This window comes from Ursus americanus, chromosome 4 (genome assembly GCF_024610735.1).
Source record: "Ursus americanus isolate L20-20 chromosome 4, mUrsAme1.1.p, whole genome shotgun sequence".
Lineage (NCBI taxonomy): Eukaryota > Metazoa > Chordata > Mammalia > Carnivora > Ursidae > Ursus > Ursus americanus.
Window position 1 is genome coordinate 29,914,049 of NC_142130.1, and position 20,187 is coordinate 29,934,235.

General features: G+C 48.4%; 2 protein-coding genes and 1 long non-coding RNA gene across 7 annotated transcripts in view; 1 reads left to right on the top strand and 2 right to left on the bottom strand.

Moving 5' to 3' along the window:
• The window catches only part of TMEM44 (transmembrane protein 44), a 34,809-nt gene extending 32,190 nt beyond the window's left edge, over positions 1 to 2,619 (bottom strand). For all 4 annotated transcript variants that reach the window (XR_015724171.1, XM_087861521.1, XM_087861522.1 and 1 more), the window contains exon 1: positions 2,277 to 2,619. Coding sequence is in view for 3 of the 4 variants with exons in the window: in XM_087861521.1 (XP_087717647.1) it covers positions 2,277 to 2,419 (143 nt within the window). In the remaining variant the exon portion in view is untranslated. The remainder of the gene's footprint in view (positions 1 to 2,276) is intronic.
• LOC148110225 (uncharacterized) lies at positions 642 to 19,750 on the top strand. 2 transcript variants are annotated; one of them, XR_015724173.1, is made up of 3 exons: positions 642 to 863; positions 2,180 to 2,365; positions 9,298 to 19,750. It is a non-coding gene; the product is annotated as an uncharacterized LOC148110225 (long non-coding RNA). The 2 variants fall into 2 exon arrangements; XR_015724172.1 differs by lacking the exon at positions 642 to 863 and having other exon boundaries at positions 2,240 to 2,365; positions 17,056 to 19,750.
• Positions 13,502 to 20,187, bottom strand: part of LSG1 (large 60S subunit nuclear export GTPase 1) — a 30,276-nt gene continuing 23,590 nt past the window's right edge. The window contains exons 12-14 of the mRNA XM_045812491.2: positions 18,683 to 18,762; positions 16,954 to 17,127; positions 13,502 to 14,002 (exon numbers count right to left, since the gene is read on the bottom strand). Of these exons, the coding sequence (XP_045668447.2) occupies positions 13,823 to 14,002; positions 16,954 to 17,127; positions 18,683 to 18,762 (434 nt within the window). The 3' untranslated portion in view covers positions 13,502 to 13,822. The remainder of the gene's footprint in view (positions 14,003 to 16,953; positions 17,128 to 18,682; positions 18,763 to 20,187) is intronic.

Here is a 20,187-nt window from a genome sequence, read left to right on the forward strand (position 1 = left end):
TGCAGCACGAGCCCATGGCAGGAGCCAGACCTGCCTCTCTAATGAAGAGGAATTTCTTTCCTCCTACAAATCAGGCCAACTCAAGTTCATGACCTACCACTCAGTGCTGACAAACTAGCTGTCAGGTTTGATTATTGAAAGGAAACATGCAGGTTATAAAAGTAATTGCCTAAATTAAAAAGGCAACTTGTTTTTTTCAAATTCACGTGAAATCCTTCAAAGCCATACGTGCAGGGGGGTGGCCTGGCCTCCGCCAGCCCTTGCCCAAATTAAGCATGTTCTTTACACACACAGAGAGCAAAACTGCTCAAAGATGCCATGGCACTTTGGGCTGACCTCTCCCTAGAGGCCCCCACTGCTGTCTTCTCTCCCTTACTCCCCTTTTCCTGCCCTGCCCCACTCCCCAGGAACAAGCACAGAAAGGCACAACAGGCTAGAAGGGGTCATAGATGTCTCAGAAACACTTGATCGGATCTCAGAAACACTTTGTTCTAGATGTTTCTGTGCTACATTTGATGGAGAAACTGAGGCACCGTTGCCGCTCTTGTTTCATTTCCTTCAACCACAAGGTGGTACTCACTCCACATCATTAGGACTGTTTGGCTGGTTCTGAGGGCCCGCCCCAGGGAACAATGGAGAAGGAGGAGGAGGGAAGGCTGCTGTGTTCTCAGACATTTCCTGATCTACCCGAGGAAGCCCCAAGCTCACAGTGAGAACAGAAACCTTTCATCTGGGCCCCGGGCTCCTGACACCAATTTGAAGCCGAAGAGCAAAGACTAGAGACTCTCTGGACTCGGATTAGAAATAGTTGATTTCAACCGTCGAGTTGGAGAGCCGAGAAAAGTGAGGCCTGTGGTGACCAGGTGAGTTCATGGCGGACCCTCTGGCTTCGCATGTGGAGGGGATCCCGGCTGACCCTACCCCGGGCCACACACAGCTCGGAGGACATACATTCCACAAAGACAAGAGGGGGCTCAGGGAGGGCGAAGTTCTGAAAACAAATGGGTGTCCAGGCCTGAGGCGGGCTGAAGAGGCAGAGCCTCTGCTCTCAGACTGGCTGGCTGGGCTTTCTCGGGGGAGTTACCTAACCTCTCCCAACTCGAGTTTCCCGGTCAGGAAATGTCTAATAACGCAGGTAGAGTGACCCCTTAGTGTCCACTGGACGGTTTCGTCCTCACAAGTCTGCCCCTTTCTGTAAGGGTCTGGGGGTTCGGTTGTTTCCATTCATTCGGGCAAGTTAGTTAACCTGTCAGAACCTCCAGCTTCCTCATGAATAAATGGGAGTAATAACGGTCTCTCCCTCATGGGGCTGTGGCAGGGATGAAATGAGTTAATAAATACAACACTGGGCCCACACTAAATGTTCTACAGGTCTTTTTATTAGCATTCCGGGGACTGGGTGGGGGGGCGGTGACTGGGTAGGGAGGTGGCCAAATCTCTGCAGCAATGTCACACGAGGGAGTGGAATGCCTACCAAGGGCCTAAGAGGAGCTGATGCCAGCCTCCCTTGGGGTGCTGGTCCTTTCTTCTATGCCAGGGAACACCTGAGTGGTACCAGCTTGGGACAGGGTGGCAGAAGACCTGGGAGGCCATCTTTAGCCAGACTTCAGCCGGCTTAGAACCCAGGTTAGGGTGACCACCTGGCCAACTGGCTCCAGGTGCTGGACAGGGCAAAGGCTGTGGCCAGAGTCAGATCATCGCCAGCCCCCGTTGCAGATCAGAGGGCCTTGGGTAAAGGGTGGCCAGAAACACCGAGAGCCTTGTCCTCGGTCCTTGCCTTCTGCCAAAGGTTGGTGGCCGGGCGGGAGCAATAGTAAGGATGTTTAATGAACTCAGCCTAAGAGCTTTACGGGGACTAACTCGTTTAATCCTACCATCCGACCCGCGAGTTATCATCCCATCTGGGTGAGGGACATGAGGCTCAGAGGTTTTGCAGCTTGCGCAGCTCACAGCGCCAGGCGGCGGGGAGAGGCTGACAATGGCACTCAGGACTCGCGGCCGCCGTCCCGGGCCCCACGCACTGCGCCGCCCAGCCTCCTCCTGCTGGCCCCCAGCCAGCCTCCCCGCGCGCGGAATCCGGAAAGAAGTCCTGTCCGACTTCAGCCCGCCCCGCAGCCGAAGGCTCCTTTCGATCCCGGGCTGCCTCCCGCCTCCTCCCTCTCTGCCCCCTTCCTTCCAGGTTTCCAGGTGGAAGTCGGCGGGGGGTGGTGGCGCCCCGCGCCCCCCGCGGCAGACCCGGCCCCCGCCCTCGCGCCGCCCGCTCGCGTCCCCATTACAGCGTGTGGGCGGCGATCCAGCAGGAGGAGGCGCAGATCCACAGGCCGAAGGAGATGCAGACGCGGTGGCGGGCGAAGCAGCGGTCCAGGTAGTCCCAGTCCCAGAGCGCGGGCGCGGGCGCGGGGCTGGCCGCCTCCCCCATGGCTCTCCGGCTCCGCCCGGCCCGCGCCCCAGCCTCCCGCGTGGCCGGGCCCGGGCGCCGCCTCCCCGCGCCGCCGCCCCGCGCCCCCTTCCCCCGGCCCGGTGACCCCGCGGCGGCGGCGACAGAGGGCACGGCCGCGGTCCTGAGACGGGCGCTGGCAGCGGCGGCTGCGCGAGGGAAAAGTTTCCGCGACCGCTCGGCTCCCCACCCGGCGCGCTATTGTCGGGGGTCGGCGGGCCGGAGGCCGCCCCCCAGCGGCGGGAGCCGGCAGCGGCCTGGGCACAAAGGCTGCGGCCCCCGCCCCCCGACAGCCACGGTGGCGAAGCTCCCCGACCCCTTGCCGTCACCGCCCCCCCACCCCCGACCTGGCGGCCAGAGCCGAATCCCGGGACCCCCCGCGGATCACGGTGAGGCACTTTGTCCGCTCATTAATGCACCCCATTTTCTGAGCCGTACAATACACCTACTTCACGCCTGGCGCAGCTCTTGGGTGCTGGGGATCCCGGGGGTGAGCGGAGGGTCTGATCCTTCCGAGGGTACAAAAGAAAGGGTGCGGTGGGAGGCCAGGCAGGAGGACACAACCCCCCCAACCCCCCCATCCTCACATCTTGTCTCACTCCCTTGTCGGAAGCCGTCAGCGACACCCCCACCCCCACGCAGTCGCCCAAGCCAGACTTCCAGAAGTCACCCTAGAAGGTGCCCCAGCGAGCGGAGGCGGCCGGTGGTCTTGGCCATCATGTTGTCCCATCCAGCCACATTGCCACACAAGGCTGGTACACAGAGCTGTTCTTGAAAACAAGCTATTATCATTTCAAAATTTCCTTGTTGATTTTAGTAAGTTTGCTTAAAGGAGGTAACGTCTCATTTTGGTTTTTTCATTTTTAAAAATAGCAGCTTTATGGAGATCTCATTGTTATGCCATAAAATTCACCCTGTTAAAGTGTTCAATTCAGTGGTTGTTCGTGTATCCAGAGTTGTGCCACTGCCATCACTATCTCATTTTGCAACATTGTCATCACTTGCCAAGGAGCCAGTACTCATTAGCAATTACTTTCCCCTCCAGGCTCGCAGCCTTAGGCAACCACAAATCTACCTGCTGTGGCTACAGATTTGTCTGTTCTGGAAATTCTGTCTGTTTATCTATCTATCTATCTATCTATCTATCTATCTATCTATCTATCTATCATCTATCTATTTATTTTAGATTTTATTTATTTATTTGTGAGAGAGAAAGAGTGCACAAGGAGGGGAAGCGGCAGGCAGAGGGAGATGCAGGCTGATGCGTGGGGCTCGATCCCAGGACCCTGAGATGAATACCTGAGCCAAAGGCAGACACTTAACCGACTGAGCCACCCAGGCGGTCCTGTTCTGGACATTCTTTTTTTTTAAAGATTTTATTTATTCATTCGACAGAGAGAGAGAGACAGCCAGCGAGAGAGGGAACACAAGCAGGAGGGAACACAAGCAGGGGGAGTGGGAGAGGAAGAAGCAGGCTCATAGCGGAAGAGCCTGATGTGGGGCTCGATCCCATAACGCTGGGATCACGCCCTGAGCCGAAGGCAGACGCTTAACCGCTGTGCCACCCAGGCGCCCCTGTTCTGGACATTCTAAAGGCAGTTCCACCCAATAGGTGAGCTTTGTGTGACTTACTTCTTCACACTCAACATAATGTTTTTACAGTCGGTCCATGCTGTAACGTGTGTCAGAACTTCCTTTCTTTTTATGGCTGAATAATATTCTATCGTGTGGATGTATCGCATTTTATTTATCCATTCATCAGTTGACAGACACTCAGGTTGTTTGCTCGTTTTGGTTATTATGAACAATGCTGCTGTGAACATTTATGTAAAGGTTTTGTGTGGACAGAGGTTTTCAGTTCTCTTGGGCATGTTGCTAGGAGTCGAATTGCTGGGGCTCCTGGTAATTATGTGTAAGGTTTTGCGGAACTGCCAGACTGTTTTCCAAAGTGGCTACATTATTTTACAGATCCATTTATATTTAAAGTTATGCCCACTCACAGGAGAAATGAAACACTATTTGTCAGACATTGTCAGGCTAGGAGCTGAGGCCAGGTTTTTTTTTGTTGTTGTTTTTAAAGATTTTATTTTATTTATTTGAGATGGAGAGAGTTCGAGAGAAAGCACGATCAGGGCGGAGGGGCAAAGGGAAAGGGAGAATCAGACTCCACACTGGACAGGGAGCTCGACATGGGGCTCAATTCCGGGACCCTGAGATCATGACCTGTGCCGAAGACAGACACTTAACTCACTGGCCACCCAGGCGCCTCTCAGGACACATTTTTGAGAAAAATAGAAAAGTCCCTACGTTCATGGAGCTTACAGTCCGGTAGGAGAGAGAGACATTAAAAAAACAATAGAACAAGCAAAGGTAAAATGAAGATATGTTATTCAACAGAAGGGGCCAAAATTAAAATATAGAAATGATTAAGATAAAGTGATACAAAGTGAATACCAGCTAAGGAAGATTAAAAGGTTAAATTAAAAGGAAAAAATATAGGGGCGCCTGGGTGGCTCAGTCGGTTAAGAGTCTGCCTTCAGCTCAGGTCATGATCCCGGGGTCCTGGGATCGAGTCCCACGTTGGGCTCCCTGCCCCACGGGGAGTCTGCTTCTCCTTCTCCCTCTGCAGCTTCCCCTGCTCATGCTCTCTCTCTCTCACTCTCTCTCAAATAAAATCTCTAAAAAAACTAAAAGGAAAAAATACAGTAGCCAAGTTTCTCATAGAGTATAAACAAATAGCCACAGTCTTCTGGTGCACCTGTCATACTGACGTGTGATTGCCTGGATCCCGGGCTCCTCTGGTGACATGGCCTACCTACTGTTCCCACAAGAGAATCCATTCCACGAACTAGCTCGCTAAAATGAGGACACAGCCTGCCTGTGTCCCATCACCCTCTCACAGGGCTCCCGGAAGGCAGGGCTTTCTTAATCTCTGCTTTGTTGAGGCTTGAAGAGACCAGAACTTAATTTGACTGCTTCTTATTCGGACTTCCCTGTCCCTCAGGCTCAGTAAAGCCCTCGGAGGCTGGGGCCTAGTTGAAGAAACTGCTTCATTCCTCCCCACCCCACCCTGGACCAGGTTTGCACACCTCAGCCATTCTTCCTTAGAGTGCTTGGTTCTCAGCCTTTTCTGTGAACTCTTGGGGAATTTGGAGAAAACCTCATCCCTAAAAAACTCCGAGCATGTGTGCACACCCACGCAGTTGTGCACAGGAGCTTAAGGAATTTGTGGAAGTCCTCAAACGCAGTGTGGATTTCATGCAGGATAAGACCCCAGACTAAAACCTCGTCGTTTAAGAGGTTGAGTCCGGAGTCCCCTCCCAAAGCACTGGGGTGGTGTGGTGCGTAGACGGGGGAGTGGGGATCCCCGAGCCGGCCTGCCAGAAAGCAGCCCTGCTGAATCCAGTGCTCTGGGCAGGTGCGCTTGGAATCCGCACGGGTTCATTCCCTGCGGCCGCTCTAACGGATGCGCTCAGCGGCTTAACGTAACAGACATGCGTTCCATCCCGGTTCTGAAGGCGGGTTCATGGGACCACGATCAAGCGGACTCTAGAAGGGGAATTGCTTCATCCAGCGTCTGGAGGCTGCCAGCGCTCCTTGCTTGCGGCCTCATCACTTCACTCCGACTCTGTCCGCGCTCACATTGCGCTCTCGTCTTCGGCCTGTGTCACACCTCCCTGTGTCTCTTTCCTATAAAGGCTGCATTTGTGACCTGCTCACATCACCCACGTTACTCTCCTCGTCTCAAGATCCTTAACCGAATCACGTCTGCGGACTCTTTTCCCACATCAGGTGACACTGACAGGTTCAGGGTTTAGGATCTGGTATTTTGGGGGGCCATTCTTCAGCCTACGGCACTGCCATCCCAAGCTTCCTGTGAGATTCTTATGAGAAATGTGGGCCAGTGGAGATGACCCTCGGTGGGGCGGACGGGTTGTGGGGAGCTCTTGCCTGTCCCTGGACACGCTGGCTCACAGGAACATGCAGTGGGAGGAACTGGGCTTTGGAGCCTCCTGAAGCGGTGTCCCCAGCCCCGGCCGCGCTGTGTCCTGATCCTGTAGGGGCACAAGCCCCTGGGCCTGCACTCCTCAGCTAGGGCACCCCTCAGAGCGGGATGAGGGCCATCTCTCTGCCAGGCTGTGAGCGTCTTCAGCCAGGGCTGTCTAGTTCCTGTCTGTGTCCCCAGCACCCGACTCAGTCCCTAGCACATCAGAAGGAAAACAGTTACTGAGCGAATGAATGGGTTTTTTAAAAAAGATTTATTTATCTATTTTAGAGAGAGGGAGCACGAGTGGGAGGGGCAGAGAGAGGGAGAGAGTCTCAAGCAGACTCCCCAGTGAGTGTGTAGCCCAGTTTGGGGCTCGATCCTAGGACTCCAACATCATGACCTCAGCTGAAGGCAGAAGCTTAACCGACCTCACAAGCCCCCAGGCGCCCCGGACTGAAGGGATTTTTAAACAGGACATACAGATGTGACACGTACTTTAGTGAGAGCCTGTTGCTGATGGTTTGGCGCCCTACCATCGTGCGTGTGGGTGTGTTGGGAGAGCTTTTAAGAAACCCACGAGCGGGGCTTTCGAGAATAAGCTTGCTTTTGCACTAAGTGTGGCAGGAGCAAAAGCCGAAGCCCCACTGTGGTGGGAGGGGCAGGACCGCGGACACCCGCAAATCGCAGAGGTCCTGCCACGAGGGAGGAGACAGGCGGGAGAGGGCAGGCCCGCCACCCAGTCGTCGGGGACCCAGGACTTCATCTGGTCGGGAACATTTAGGTTATCTAGGCTAACCCACGCCCTCCCTGCTGTGAGGACCCCTCCCAAATTCTGCCAGGACCTTCCAGAACGCTTTTCACAGGGTCGGCCCTCAGGAAGTGAATCAGTGCCTTTACCAGGCTCCTCCGAGGCCCGGCAGCTGCCCTGCCCAGAAGCTAAAGCTAATGTTTCTTTGGCCACGGTCCCGAGTTTACCGAAAGGAAAAGCTAACAAGAGGACCGTCACACAGGTCCTCCCTCCGAGGCTCAGAGGCATTTCCTGTTGGCAGGGGCACTGGGCCCACAGGCATTGTCCTGGACAAGGAAGGGCTGCGGCAGCCCGGACCGGCCTGCAGGAGCTGGCAGCCAGGCGCCGCTGGAAGGCCCAGCCCCCCGGGGGACAGGCCGGCAGCTCGGCCGCTCTCCCTCCCGAGGACATGCTGCCTCCTGCCAGAATAGACAAATCACTTCTCAGAGGATGCATTTTGAAATAATGGCATTTCCAAATCTGCAGCTGTCGCACTGTGGACATGCAGGCGTGTCATGACAGAAGCAGGTGGTAGGACTGGTGGGGTCCTGGGTTCTACTTAAAACTCTATCAACTCACTGTTTGGCCTTGTCGAAAGTGTTGCTTTTTGTTCCCCAAGTTTTTCAGACCATCCTATTGCTGAAAGTCCCTTACACCTCTCTTCTCAGAAGCTAGGCGAGGGCTAATGGAGCTCAGATGTTGACACATCATGTCAAGGAAAGCCGTACATTTTTTTTTTTTAAGTAATCTCTACCCCCAATGTAGGGCTCGAACTCCCGACACCAAGAAGTCGCATGCTCTACGGACTGAGCCAGCCAGGTGCCCCAGGTTACTCACCTTTTAAAGAGCCAACTAAATAGAATTCAGTACTTGAATATTTGCAACTCTTAGTTACCTACGTTAGAAGTAGCCAAGATGTACAAATTATAAATACGAAATCCACCCCTTTCTTCCCCCACTCTCCTGGAAAAAATTCTCACCATTCTGATCTCTGATTGTTCGGTCAGGCAAGAGTTAAAAGTCGTTACAATTAGCGGTTACCTTCTGAAGCTGTTCACTAGTCACATTTTAAGTGCCTCATAGTCACATTTGGCTCTAGTTACCTATAGGATGGCACAGATTCTAGAACATTTATTTCCATTGTAGCCAGAAAGCTCTACTTGAGGACCCTCTATTACAACATTTATGGCAGCACTATTTAAAAAAATCAAAACCCGGGGCGCCTGGGTGGCGTAGTCGCTAAGCGTCTGCCTTCGGCTCAGGGCGTGATCCCTGCGTTCTGGGATCGAGCCCCGCATCAGGCTCCTCCACTGGGAGCCTGCTTCTTCCTCTCCCACTCCTCCTGCTTGTGTTCCCTCTCTCGCTGGCTGTCTCTCTCTGTCAAATAAACAAATAAAATCTTTAAAAAAAAAATACAGGATTACAAATTCTGTGAAAATATCTAAAAAAATCAAACCCCTCTGGAGATTACCGATGTGTCGGTGCAGGTTCACTGGTAACGGATGCACTACCGTGGTGTGGGGTGTCGAGCGTGGGGGAGGCTGTGCACGTGTGGGGACTGGCGGATATGCGAACTCTCTGTCCTTCCTGCTTAATACTGTTGCGAACCAAACACGGTTCCAGAAAATAGTTAATTAAAAATTTAAAAAACCACAAACCTGCAAATACATCCACATGTCCATCAATAATAGAACCATGGACTACCCGACAGCAGTGACAATGATTTATTATTTATCATACGTAGGACTGTATCTCACGATGTTGAATTAAAGAAGCCAGACCCCTGAGTACACACTGTAGCGTGTGTCTGTATCCTACGAAATCTGCCAAAAAGCTCAGAGTAGTGGTTACCCTCGGGCAGGTCACTTGGGGCTGAAAGCACGAAATGCTGAGCCTTCTGTGTCAGTCACGGTGCTGGTTGCATCAGTGTGCTGCTTGTGAGAAGTCGGGTCTCTACACTCTCACGACTGTGCGCTTCCGTTTACATATTACACTTCAATACGACATTGAAAAGATGTATTCAGAGTCTACTGTGTAGACGGTGTACTGGGCACTTTTCACTCGCATAATGCCTTTCACTTTCAGATGGCTCAGAGCTGTTTTCCCTTCAGATCAGAGTCTTTGGAAAGCAAAACCTTTCCTTTCTGCGGGGCCCTCTCTTCGCCCTCAACTGGTCAACAGTACGATGAACACAACAGACAACAAATGGTTACGGGTGGCTATTTTGAATGATTCTCCTCACTTCTCCACGGAAGTTAGAGGGGTGGCATTAAGCGGATTGCTGGCTTGCCGCCATATTTTCCAGCTTACCTACGAAGAAAGCGTATGTTGCTATTGACATCTTGACCAAAACCTTAACTTCCTTCTTCGTCTGAAGAGTAAACGGATGACAGACGTAGAGCAGATTCTACTTTAAAAGGGCAGTGTGTTTCTTAAAATAGAATGCGGAAAAAATTCAAAACAAGTGATAAAGTTAACGAATGGAATTTGTAAGTCCAAAGTACGAACTGCTACAAGGGTGAGGATACCTAAAAACATTGAAAGGATGCTGTTAACAAGACACATTCTGGGCAGAAGCAAAGGTGAAAAATAGAAAGCCCCCTTTCAGGGTGTCCTTGTTTCGGTTCTTCGGACTCTAAGCAGAGGACTTAGGTTTAGTTAGTTTTCTTAAGTAGGCTCCACACCTAGAGTGGAGCCCAACACGGGGCTTGAACTCATGACCTGAGCTGAGACCAAGAGTCGGACACTTGACTGATGACTGAGCCACCCAGGCGCCCCTTCGGCTGTTTATTCGGGAGGCAATCCCATGAAGCAGAAGCGAGGGAGTGGAGAAAGTGAGGGAGGGGAGGAAGGCCGCAGGTGAGTGAGTGATGTCAGCTGTGGACAAGCGGGGCTCAGTTCCCCTGAGACGCAGTGAGGCACATGCAGAATGTCTGCACCGAGTGACGGGGCAGCTGGGGCACATACTCACCAGCCCCCATGCTTTACCAGTTGGCGGTTGCTCTGGGGGTGTTCAATCCCCAGCCCTTCTAGATGGCCCCGTGTGCAGGCTGAGCAAGCCGCTGTGGTGCAGGAGAAAGGAAAGCAGACAGTACAGGGCTAGTGGTGGAGAGACGTGCCCAGAACTGTCCACTGCGGCGGCAGGTGAACTCAAAGTGGGCGAAGGGCTATGGAGTGGTGTGGGGCATCCACACAGACATCTCTCACTAGCAATACTTGCTAGGAAATTGAGTCAGAGGCTCTTCACAACTGTTCCACATTCACGAAAGTTAAATACCAAAGGTATACATCCAGAAATAAGCCCTCACATTTATGTTCAATTCTTGACAAGGGTGCCAAAACAGTTCAATGGGTAAACACTAGTCTTTTCAAAAGACGGTGTTGGGACTACTGGATATCACATGTAAAAGAATGAAGTTCGTCCAGCTACCTCACACCATATACTATAACTCAAAATGGACCATAGACATAAATCTAAGAGTTAAAACTATAAAAACTCTTAGTAAGATCATAGGGGGTAAATGTTAGTAACCTTGGATTTGTCAATAGTTTCTTAAAATCAACACCAAAAACACAAGCAACCAAAGAAAAAATGGATACATTTGGACTTGATCAAAATTAAAACTGCTCCAAAGGACAGTGTAAGAAAATGAAAAGACAACCCACTGAATGGCAGAAAACGTTTGCAAATGACAGATCTGATAAGGGACTTATACCTACAATGTACGAAGAGCTTCTGTAATTCAATAACAAGATAATTCAATTAAAGAATGGGCAAAGGATCTATCTTAGTTGACATTTTTCCAAAGATGATATACAAGTGGCCAGTAAGCACATGAGAAGACGCTCAACATCATTCATCATTAAGGGAATGCAAACCCAAACCATGAGATAACCACTTTGTACCGCTAGGATGGCTAAAACATAAAAAGAGATAGTAACAGGTGTAACAGGTGTTGACAAGGATATGGAGCAATTAGGGACTCTTGGGTGGCTCAGTCAGTTAAGCATCTGCCTTCGGCTGAGGTGATGATCCCAGGGTCCTGGGATTGAACCCCATGTCGGGCTCCCTGCTTAGCAGTGAGCCTGCTTCTCCCTCTCCCTCTGCCACTCCCCCTGGCTTGCTCTCTCTCTCAAATATATAAATAAAATCTTAAAAAAAAAAAAAAGGATATGGAGAAATTAGAACCTGTTGATGGGAAATGTAAAATGGTGCCATTCTGAAAAATTCGGGTAGCTGCTCAAAAGTTTAAATACATTGCAATTCCACTCCTAGATATATACCTGATTAAAAAACCTGCATCCACATAAAAACCTGCACACAAATGTTCATAGCAGCATTATTTATAATCGAAAGTGGAAACCCAAATGTCTTTTTAATGATTTTGAGACAGAATGAGTGGGGGGAGCAGCAGAGGGAGAGGGAGAGGCAGACTACCTGCTGAGCACAGAGCCTGACGTGGGGCTGGAGCGCAGGACCCCAGGATCATGACCTGAGCTCAAGTCAGACTCTTAACAGGCTGAGCCACTCAGGTGCCCCTGGAAGCCCAAATGTCTTTTAACTGATAAATGGATAAGCAAAATGTGGTATATACATTTGATGCAATGTATTATTTGGCAATAAAAAGCTACGAAGTACTGATAGGTATTAGAGTATGTATGAACCTTGAAGACATCAGGCTAAGTGAAGCCAGTCATAGGTCACATAGCTTATGGTTCCGTTTATATGCATGTACAGAAGCCGCAAATCCATACATAAAGTAGATTAGTGGTTGTATGGGGCTGGGGGGAGGAGAGGATTGGCAGCCAGTAGCTAAAGGGTGCTGGGTTTCTTCTTGTGGCAACAGTGTAGAGCTGATCACAGTGATAGCTGCAGAACTCTGAATATACTAAGAACCGTTACACTGTATGCTTTAAATTGGTGAATATTCACGGCATGTGAATCTCACTAAAACTGTTAAAAAACAGCAAGAGCATGGAAGCATATGTACCTACTTTTTCTGTAAAGTCTTGTTTTAGAATTACACTATCAGCAAAGCAAAACATTCTACATCAGTACATGCTTTGTTCATTCAGCATGGAAGTTTCTCCCACACGATTGTGCCTGTTCTTCAGTAAATGGAACAAAGTATATCCTACATGCCAATGCTATTCCTCTATCATGAGCTTTTACTGACACAGTCTCATTTTTCTCGGATAAAAGGGAATAACTAGAGGTATACTGTTGCAGATGGACCAACACCATTTTAGAACCTCCTCAGCTTTGCCTCCCCTCAGTCCGCCTCGGCCTTGGTCTGGAGTAACCTTTCACTCGGTATTTAAAGAATCAGAACACTAACCCCTTACCTGTTTATAAACCCTTCCTTGGCTTGTCCAGCACTTGTGAGAAAGCATCCAGAATCCCACCCCCAGGCTCGAAGGCCCCGTGTGACGGTTCTTGCTAACATCCTTCCTGCTTCAGGCCCGACTCCTGCTGCAGCTATTTCCCAGTGCCCTTCCTGCCACACAGGCGGAGGGGTTTGTTAAATGAACAAGGGTACTTTTTTTTAATTCTCCAGGTGGAAGACACTTTCAAGTATATCTTAAATTCATTATGGCCACACAGGGCGAGGCTTAACCGTGAATTCATAGATGGAACTTTGAGGGTCTTGTGTTCTTTGGACACGTCTCGAGACTGCGTTTTTTATGGGAATGTGCATTTTTCTGGAGAAGGCATCCCTAACTTCCATTAGATTTCCAAAGATATCTATCACACAAAACAAGGTAATTAAGGGAATAACGAGGCTCACAGAAAAAGGGAGACAAAAGTAAAGGGAGAGGCTAAAACAGCCATCGTGTATTTATTACAAACAATGGCACTGTGAAAGGTAAACTATAAAATGCAACCCTTGTCATTCTTGATGGTTGTAAGTACCAAGGAGATCAGGGATCCCTGTGCCTAAAACAAAAACTAGCTGATTATCTCCCCGTTTTCTCACCCCTGTCGTTAGCTACAGAAAACCGCACGCTTCCTTCCGTAGTGGGGGCTCATGCTGATGGTGATTTCCCATAGTAGGTCGTGCTCTCCAGAAGCTTTTGAAAACTACGCACACCAGCCCCCTATTCCAAGATCTGATGTGCCTTCTGCCCTACCAGGGCTGTACTGCGCATGTGTGAGGTTGAGAATCATTAACCTAAATACTGTTCTGCAAAGAAGCCATCCAAAATCCCAGTCATGTCTGGGCAAACTGAAACCGTTTAAAGAACATGAAATGTCCAAATGGCAGTGTATCTACATAAACCAATAAAACATCTGTCAGTGGCAATTTAATTTTAGTACCTTTTCAAAAAAAACCCCAACTTACAAATTAGTATGCGTCTGTGTATTTGTTCACACACACAATCATTTGTTCCCTCATCTTAAGTTCAGCCTTCTACAGGACAAGGTTTCTGGGGCTCCAAGGTGACCGTGTTAGAGCCGGTGCTCCAAGGAGCCCCTCTGTCTCAATGGACTGTTTGGCGGGGCTGCGTGCCACGAGAGCAGTGTCTGTTCCACGGCATCACAGGCCAGAGCAGCTCCTGTTCTATTCCAGATGCGCAATGCAGATGCCATTTCTGTTGCAGCCCAAGTTCATGTATCCAGGTGCTTGTAGAGTCTACGACTTTTCTCTTTTTTATTTCTGTTGCCGTGTTTTTTCCAGGCCTTCCCAGCCCTGTTCTCAGAGCTCAGAGCAGCTGCGTTCACCAGGCCACTCCCAGGCTTGTAGCCCATCACAGCCTGGACTCCTTTGGTCAAAGCTCTCACATTTTCCTAGGGAGTGAGACAGCATTATTTGAGATGTAAGCACAGGATTATTTATGGAGAACTCCAAGAGAGCAGATTTCCACTTCCTTCACTGCTCCTTTCTCTCCCTGTTCTTTTTTTTTTTTTTTAAGATTTATTTCTCAGAAAGAGAGACAGCGAGCACAAGCAGTGGGAGCAGCAGACAGAGGGAGAAGCAGGCTCCCCGCTGAGCAAGGAGCCCGACGTGGGACTTGATCCCAGGACCCTGGGATCATGATCTGAGCCAAAGGCAGGTGCTTAATGCACTGAGCCACCCAAGCGCCCCTCTCTCCCCATTCTTAAATAAGTTTCTCAGCATTCTGTCTTCAGTGCATTCTTTGTCCTCAACTTTGCTTAGTCCCATAGCTGCAAATGCCATCTCTCACTAGCCACCAAGACAACACTCCCTGTGCCTTCCTCACCTATCACATACAGCCAGCCACTAAGTTCTACAGTTTCCAGGCTCTAGGATTTTGTGCATCTGTCCCCTCCTCCCCGCCACCCTGCTCCAGCCTTCACTGCAGCACTGCAAGACTGCCCTCACGCAGGCCCCACACTTCCACTAGAGTTCTCCAATCACATGTCCCTCTTCCTGTCCTCACAAACCTCTGGTGGCTCCCTGCAGCCTGGAGAATCAAGTTCCTATTCCCTCACACAGTGCACAAGGCCACTCACAGCACGGACTCTTTACGGACAGAGCCCACACCCCCATCTCTTTATGCCTTTGTTCACACCACTCCCCCTGCCTGGAGAATGTCCTCACCACCCCTTCCAACTGGCACACTTTTATTTGTCCCTTTTGAGTCCAGCTCAGATATCACCTCCTCTCTGTGGCTTTCACTCGCCTACTCTCCTCCCAGCCCCAGGAGGAACTGCTCCCCAATCTGGGTTCACAAAGTACTTGACTTACACCTCTGTCCTAGACCTAACCTGTCATGTTATTTGTTAACTTCCCATCTCCCCTTCGCTACAATGTGAGCTCCCTGAAAACAGCAATTGTGTCTTACTCGTTTTGGTATCCTAGGTCCTAGTGCAGTAGGCACGCACAGTAAGGGCTCAAAAAAGTGTTTGAAAACTTGTGATTTTGGGGCGCCTGGGTGGCACAGCGGTTGAGCGTCTGCCTTCGGCTCAGGGCGTGATCCCGGCGTTATGGGATCGAGCCCCACATCAGGCTCCTCCGCTATGAGCCTGCTTCTTCCTCTCCCACTCCCCCTGCTTGTGTTCCCTCTCTCACTGGCTGTCTCTATCTCTGTCGAATAAATAAAAAAAAAAAAAAAAAAAAAAAAAGACAACTTGTGATTTTATTCAAGTAGAAGATAATGGAACAAAAAAACCAAAAAAAAACCTAAACAAATTTTAAGGTTAATTTAAAAAGTAATTAATCCTGTAAGATTCTCTAAGTGAAAAGCGGTATTTCGTGATCTTATAATAGTAAAATGTTACTCTAGAGGCTAAAGCTTTGGTACCTGTAAGTTTTCAGCTCTCTTGCACATGACCTTTAGAAACATTCTGAAAACACTTAAAACCTCCATTTACATGTCTAGCATGACAGTAGTAGGCCCAAGGAAGAACCTGTAATCGTTCTCCATATCTTGAAATTTCCTTCTAAATAGTGGCAGATTTGGAAATAACTTAGACCAGCAGCCACAACGATCTAAGTTCTATCTCAGTTTTGCCATTTAAGACAAGTGTCCTTGAATAAGTCACGTAGCCTCCTTGGGCCTCCATGTCCTGAGTGGTAGATAATAAATAGGGAGAACACCATCTGCTTGGCCCACCTTAACACACACACTGAGTGAGGCACAAAAATAAAGCACCATATAAATATAGCAAGAATCATTCTCTGGATACAGATAGCGCCCACCGCACCGCAACTTTATGGCTGTAGCACTCACAAAAGCATTTTATGTATTAAGTACAGTTATAGGATGGAACTTGTTCTGCATATAAATTTGCTCTTTAAGATGCAGCACACAAACTGTAGGTGCGATGTAAATAACTCAAGTTATTACAATGTACTTGCTCAGAAAACCCACTTAATGGTAAGTAGTATTTTCATATTATGATAAAGGCTTTTGTCAGAATGTATAAAGAACTCTTATAACTCAACAGAAGTCTTCTCCAAAGAAGACTTACATGTGCCCATGAGCACATGAGAAGATTATCAATATCATCGATCCTTAAGGAATACAAATCAAAATCATGAGCTATTGCTTCACGTATACTAGGATGGCTAAAATGAAAGACAAAGAAATACTGGCGAGGATGTAAAGACATTAGAGCCCTCACACACTGCTGGTGAGAACGTGTAACGGCACAGCCACTTTCACAGTCTGGCAGTAACTCAAATGTTAAACACGGAGTTACCAAAGGACCCAGCAATCCCACTCCTAATTATATACCCAAGAGAACTGAAAAATCTATGTTCACACAAAAGCTTGTACATGAATGTTCAAAGCAGCTTTATAAAAGACACAAGGGGAAACAACTCAAATTCCATCTACTGATAAACAAAATGTGGTCTATGCATTCAATGGAATATTATTTGGCCATAATAAGGAATAAAGTACCGATACACGGATGAACCTGGACATCATGATGCCAAGTTAAAAAGCCAGTCATGAAAGACCACAGAGCGGGCGACTGCATTTATATGAAATGTCCAGGATAAGCAAATCTACCTAGGAGAAAGTAGACAAATGGTTGTCGGGGGGGGAAGGAGGTGAGGGGAATGATGAGTCACTGGTAATGGCTACAATGTTTCTTTCTGGAGAGAAAAAATGTTCCAAAATTATGGTGCTAGCTGCACAACTCTGAATATACTACAAACTACTGAACTGTATCTTAAAAGGTGAATGTTGTGCTATGTGAATGGGTGTTTCAATAAAATGCTATATAAAATGTTGGATCCGAAAGTAAAGAAAAACTTTAAAACTTACTTGATGGAAAAAAGTTTTATCAACTATATTTTCAATCTGTGTTGCTTTTTTATTTCTGCCCAGATGTATTTTTAGTTCGCCTCCATTTGTTTTGTTCTCTAGAAGTCGCTGGTGTTGATGCTGAAAGGTCACAGGGTCTCTTCCAGGAGGAGGATGACAGTAGAGAAGTTTACCCTACGAAGACAACAAGAAGCATAACAGCCCATCACAGGTGCTGTCTGTGTTATCCCAGAAGACAAAGTCCTCTGAGAAGACCTCTCTGCCAGGCACCCGCTGACAAGCTTCTGGGTTTTTTTTTTTTTTTTTTTTTTTAAAGATTTTATTTATTTATTTGACAGAGACAGCGAGAGAGGGAACACAAGCAGGGGGAGTGGGAGAGGGAAAAGCAGGCTTCCTGCTGAGCAGGGAGCCCTTTCTGGGATCATGACCTGAGCCGAAAACAGACACTTAACAACTGAGCCACCCAGGCGCCCCTAGCTTCCTGCTTTCTGACACAGCAAGCTGAGCTGTCACCTACAACTGGAGAGTCCTAATGAAGACACTGACTGTGCTCCTTAACGTGTTCGGGAGGCCTCGCCAGCCCACAGCCCCAGACCAGAAGGAAATCTTTCTCTTCTGTGCTCCTTCCTTTTTACCTTGTTTGCATTTCTACTGAAGTGTTAATACACTGACACGACTATACTTAGGATAAATATCTTCCAAAACAAGCCAGGACACAACTGGACAGCAGGACGATACTAATGCGGATGTTGGAGTGGCTGTGGTTGCTCACTGGGCACACATTTTCTACTTCCCACTGCAAACGCTCTATAAACTGTGGTTGGTTTTAACTCATCTTCTCATCTGCCACGGTTTTATAAATGGTAAATGAATAAATAATTTAGCCATACAAATATTCCATTAACTCCTTTCTTCCTGAGCTGGAGGCAAGAGAGTACGCAGTTCGACTCCTGTGCTTCCCAGAGCCATGCAGATGTGGCACTGAGAAGGGGGAACAAAGCCAGATCCTTAGCGCCAGTTATTACTGGACACCCAGAATGCCTGTTTGTGAAAAGAATTGAGCTTAATACATAACAACTATCGGGGGTTAATTATACGCCAGGCACTGAGCTTAGTGGTGTGCCTGTCTCCACATACACATATTTTTCTCATTTATTTCCCATAATAAACTCATGAGATAGGTACTATTAATTCCTATTTTACTGATGAGGAAAACCCAAAACTTAGCACGTGTTCATTTGTAATACGAGAATAATAACCTCATAGACTCGTGTATTTTTAACGAGGGGACATACGGAAAACATTTCGCATTGCCCTCAGCAGGGCTCGCTGGGAGTGCTCTCGCTACGAGCGGAAGCACAGGGAGAAAGGCCAATGACCCGTTACGCTGCAGGGAGGACAGGGACATAGCTGTCACAAACTGATGGAAAAACCAGAGGCACACATTTTCTCACTTGCACTGATGACCTGTGTAGAGCCCTCTGCCTCGCTACACGCACGGTCCAGACGATGCTAGCTCCCCTGGATCATGGATGCCCGGCCACGGCTGCGGATGCCCCCCTGCCCAGAAGAGCCACGCAAACCTTGCCAACCGCCTCTCGCCAATGATGACACCACCTGGGTGAGGAAGTATCTCCTTTCTAACTCAACAGGTTGCCGGTATCTAAGAGCACACTGTGAGAACGAAGGCCTGTCTACTCCAGAGCGACAAGGAGCCGGGCCCACTTACACTGACGTAGTCCTTCAGGATGTAGCGAGCAGACCGAGGCTGGTCTGGCTGCCCATGCGCCGTCATGAATCCTCGCATGTCTGTGAGGAGAAATGGTGCAAAACCCAAGTCAGAAGCCAGAACGTCACAACAAAGACAAGCGAGATGATGGCAGTTTAGTCTGCTACCCCACTAACTGTGCAGAGTGACTTGCTGGCTTTTTTTAATTTTTTAAAAAAGATTTTATTCATTCGGGGGGTGGGGGGTAGAGAGAGAACGAGCAGTGGGGAGAGGCAGAGGGAGAAGCAGACTCCCTGCTGAGCCAGGAGTCCAATGTGGGGCTCGATCCTAGGACCTGGAGATCATGACCTGAGCCGAAGGCAGACACTTAACCATCTGAGCCACCCAGATGCCCGACTCGCCAGCTTTAAAAAAGCAACTATCATTGTGAAGATATTCTGGTTAGCACTATAAAGACATCTGACAATCCAGGCGATCGGACGATACTGTTCTGATATCCTAGCACCAAGCAGTAACAGAGACACTCAATCTCTCTCTACTCCAGTTACTTCTTTCATCTCTTGATTTTAAAAACCTTTAATCACAGAGGCTACCTGTGGAATGCTATGTTTTCACTAGTATTAGCAAATCCAAAAGCAAAACACAGTAAGTCTCTTCTTGTTTAGTGATGTATCTGTGCTTTTTCCCGTTTCTCAAACACACTATAAAGACCCCTCTAATACTGACTCAACTAGAGGGAGTAGCAGAGCATCGTGGTTGAGAACATGGGCTTTGGCAGACACGTGGGGTTCAAAACTCAGCTTCCTCGCCTACTAGCTGTGTAGTAGGCTCCTTTAGTTTAGAAGAAAATAGTGAGAACCCATTAGATCACATAATACACAAAAATACATTTAGGCAGATTAAAAATCGAAAGGTATAAAAAAAGATATTAGAGGGAAACAATTTTGTCCTTCTGAGCTAGGGAAGGCCCTCACAAGCAAAACACCAAATGCAATCAGGTCAAAAAGGGAAAAAAAAAAGGCTATTAAAATTGTTAATGTCTACAAGGGTAAAGAAACCACAAAGACCTCCTACAAATCATTAAGAGAACAAAAGATGCATAGGAAAAGGTGATTCCCAGAAGAAACAGAAATGGCTAACATATGGACAGATGTCCCATTTCACTAGTATTGAAAGAAATGCAAATTAGAAGTTATTTAGCAACATCTTTTAAAATGAACTGTCAGGAACTATTCTTTACAGACCTGCAGATGATCTTAGAAACTGTACGTATGTGGTCACCCATTTTTATTTTTAGCAGATTTAGATGAGAAATCTTAAGAAACTCAAACTCAATTACTTTTCATTTTATCTGGAAGTCAAACTAAATGGAAAGTCTGGTGGAAGTCCACCTTTCCCATCTTTCAGGCTCTGGCACCAGAGAGAGGTCTGGATTATGAAACGGGTTCTCATCCAGGCTATGCCACGGACCAGACACCACTGTGGGCAAGTCATTTCATGCTCTG